This window comes from Giraffa tippelskirchi, chromosome 7, assembly GCF_054371585.1.
Source record: "Giraffa tippelskirchi isolate mGirTip1 chromosome 7, T2T-mGirTip1v1.2.pri, whole genome shotgun sequence".
NCBI classification, from domain to species: domain Eukaryota; kingdom Metazoa; phylum Chordata; class Mammalia; order Artiodactyla; family Giraffidae; genus Giraffa; species Giraffa tippelskirchi.
In genome coordinates, this window is record NC_137281.1 from 63,946,699 (window position 1) to 63,949,851 (window position 3,153).

The following is a 3,153-nucleotide window of genomic DNA, read 5'->3' on the forward strand; positions in this document are numbered from 1 at the left end:
AGCTCCCGAGTACCTCCCTTCCTTTGGAACTTGGGGGCCCTCTACTCCCCACTTGCACACCACAGACCTTTGCTGAGGATTGTGGGGACCCTCACTCAGTTTGCAGCACGTTGTAGCCATCCCTGTCCTCTCAATACCTCCCTTGCAACTCAGCTTGTGAGCTCCTTTGGAGCAGCGTGGCCCACCTGGCTGCAACGGAAGAGACACAGCTGACAGGGAAACAACAGCTTAGATCTGACAGCCGGAAAGCTCTGTCAAAAGGGACCTCCCTCTTCACACCGTAGAGGCTGTAGGAGCCGCCAGGGTTTGGGAACCAGTGCTGGGGCCAAAATGACTCCACAGCTGTTTTCCTTCCTGGGGAGGGTTCTGGCTCCAGTGGGAATGGCTCAAGTCTCCTAAGGTTCTGAAAGCCCACTGTGTGCAGATTCACGGTACACAGAGAGGAGAAGGTGGAGTCCTGCCCTGGAGGTGGGCACAGCTCACGGATGAGCCAGGCAGGCAGGCAGGCAGGCAGGGCATGAGAACACCTGAGCTGCCTTCATGAGTGAATGGTGTGGGGGCAGAGGAAGAGAAGCCGGTCTGCTCCCTCATGTGGTGCCCAGGGCAGGTTGTCCCCAGAGGAAACCCTTACGACGGTGAGGACTATCACTGCTGTTTCCCAAGGGGTTCCGTCGGTGCGTGTCTTCCCCGGAGCGGTCAGGCCGTCTCTAAAGTACACTGGCCATGGGCATTGCCTCTCCTTGGAACTTCCCATGTGTTTCTCTTTTTTATGGAACAGTGATTTTTTAGAGGGGTTCTGGGCCACAAGGTTGTTGGGTCATTTTCTAGCCTTCTGTCGTGAAGAACGCTTTCCTGGGCGTTGGGGTGGTTTGTTGTTCCAGCTCCCTTTCTTGGCTTCTTTTGGGAGCTGGTGCAACAAGAGGAGCTCAGCCTCTGCCTTCTGGCTGAGATGTCACCCTTCAAACAGCAATGCCTGCCTGGAGATAATGATGGCATTTGCCAAAAGGGCTTCGTTTGGCACATGATATCTTGAAAGGACGTACACCGTCCTTTCAGCTATCAAAGGCTAGCTCAAATGACATACAAATGAGAACTCTCCAATGGAGTCTTACAGTAGGTGGAGAGTCCGAAAAAAACTCCTTCAGTCATTTCACTGAGAGTCATTGATTGGGGACACCAAGAATATAGGAAGGAATGCAGAAAGAAAAGATGAAATTGTGTTCAGGATCGGGGGGAGGGATGAACAGGGCGTGCTTGCCTTGAATCCAGGCTTTGTAGGGGGGTGGGGCATAAAGATCGAACGGGTCTGAAACTACAAATTGGGATGGTAACACAGTATCACCAGAGTTACACAACAGTGTTCCCAAATTGCAACAATGATGAAAAAGTTTACTAATCCCAACTTAACCAAGAGAAATACAGGAAACCATACACAAAATAAAACATCACCAGAAAGGTGGAAACAAACCAAATGCAAAGCAGTTCAGGGGAAAGGAACTCCATCTCCCCTGGGGGCAGACCGAGTTGCCGGCGTCCACGGTGAGCAGACAGGGATGGAGGCTGCAGAGCCGACCGCTCCCCTGGACGTGGTGTTTCCGGCAAGGGCTCTGGGTCTCTGCCCAGAGCGGGGGCTCGTTCTTCCTGCAGGGGCGAGTGAGTCATCGTCGGCGTCTGGGTGTTGCGCGGGAGCCAGGGCAGGCTCTCCCTGCCGAGGCGGTGACTCCTCCTCTGCCTCGGGTTCTCCTGCCAAAGCCCGAGCAGGTACAGGTGCACGTGGAGGTGGAGGTTCTGGCTGAGGGGGTGGGACATCAGTGCCTGTGGCTGGGGGCCCTGCAGGCACGGAGATCCGATCTGCCCGGTGTGCTGGCCAGTACCCAGCTGGCCTGGTGTCTCTGCGAGGGCAAGTCTCGGTTCTCCATCTGGCCTCGGTGGATCCCTGGGTCCTGCACCTGGAGCCACCACCTCTGTAGGGACAGGTCTGGGAAGTAGAGCCTGGTTCCAGTTGGAGGCCAGTGCTAGAGCTGGGGGAGAAGCAACGTTTGCCCACAGGCCAGCCTTGGCATGTGCGTATCCCGGGACAGAAAGCTTCCAAGAGATTCCCAAAAAATACCCAGGGTCGGATGTCTTTTGGGACTGAAGTGTGCAAGATGGGGGTGGGGGTGTGAGGCCAGCGCTTGCTGCAGGCCCAGCAGCATCTTTCGGGGACTCGTCCCTGTGTAGCTCAGCACCCCCTCCCCACACACTCCCGTGCACCAGCCCCAGCGTCCTCACCTCTGTGCTCTGGCGTGCTGGGCTCCAGGTCCTCCTGCTGCCTCAGAGGCCGGGGTTCTCGGGACTCAGGGTCGGAGCCGGGTGTGCTGAGCTCCGTGGCAGCCTCAGACTGGGCCGCCGGGTGTATCCTGGGCGGTGTCTCGGCAGCAGGCCTTCCCCGCCTCCGCTTCGCCCCCGGTGGGGCTGATGCCTCCGTGGGCACGCTCACCTGGAGCCTGCACTGGGCCTCACGGGCGGGGGGGTGGTGCTCCGACCCCTCCCTCCGGGAGGTGGACGGGGTGTCCCCGTCCTCGGCCTCATCACGTGGGAAGCTCTGCAACGACAGTGACCGTCAGCCAGCCGTGCTGGGAGTTTTCCGAGCTGGGCCTGGCCAGTGGAGCCGCTGCTTCTGCCTGCTCGAACTTCTCTTCCCAGAAGGGTCAGAGACGTGTGTCTGCTCAGATCCCCACCCGGGAGGAAAGAGACCCACCTGAGGGTGTGAGGTCAGCCTGGGCGGCCGGCGCTGCCCGCACTCTCCCCATCCCACCCAGCCTGCTCTCCCCTGGGGTGTGGACACAACTTGTCCGCAGGCTTCTGACCCCACATCCGCCTGGGCTTCCTTGAGGGAGACACACCCCGAGAAACCCGCATCCACACACACAGGCAAAGGACCCGGTGTTTCCGGGTGGCATGGGAGAGGTGGCCTGGCCCCGCCTGGGGCTCCCCGTGTTACCTTTCTGTTTCTCCGGGCAAAGGGCCAGAGGCCTCTCGGGGGTGCCCTGAGCCAACGTCGACAGGGTGCCCACGCACACTGCCTGTGAGCTCTCCTGAGGCCCCGGCCTCTGGGCAGGGGCAAGCAGCAGAACATCCTGGCAGCAAGTGATCTGGCTGGGGGCTCCTCTC

At 59.3% G+C, this 3,153-nt stretch overlaps 1 protein-coding gene across 1 annotated transcript; it reads right to left on the reverse strand.

Moving 5' to 3' along the window:
• Positions 1-1,368: 1,368 nt before the first annotated feature.
• Positions 1,369-3,153, reverse strand: LOC145513970 (uncharacterized). Its single transcript, XM_081511055.1, has 3 exons — positions 2,984-3,153; positions 2,272-2,584; positions 1,369-2,021 (listed from the first exon to the last, which is right to left on the reverse strand). Exons 1-3 carry the CDS (start codon positions 3,116-3,118, stop codon positions 1,393-1,395), a joined length of 1,077 nt encoding a protein of 358 aa, XP_081367181.1. The 5' UTR covers positions 3,119-3,153; the 3' UTR covers positions 1,369-1,392.

What these genes read in the sequence shown, in the direction of transcription:
- LOC145513970 (XM_081511055.1), bottom strand. Translation starts at nt 3,118, where the DNA reads ATGTTCTGCTGCTTGCCCCTGCCCAGAGGCCGGGGCCTCAGGAGAGCT. An exon ending in TTGCCCGGAGAAACAGAAAG is followed by an intron (nt 2,585 to 2,983) that starts GTAACACGGGGA and finishes CTGTCGTTGCAG; the next exon opens with AGCTTCCCACGTGATGAGGC. An exon ending in CAGCACGCCAGAGCACAGAG is followed by an intron (nt 2,022 to 2,271) that starts GTGAGGACGCTG and finishes CTTCTCCCCCAG; the next exon opens with CTCTAGCACTGGCCTCCAAC.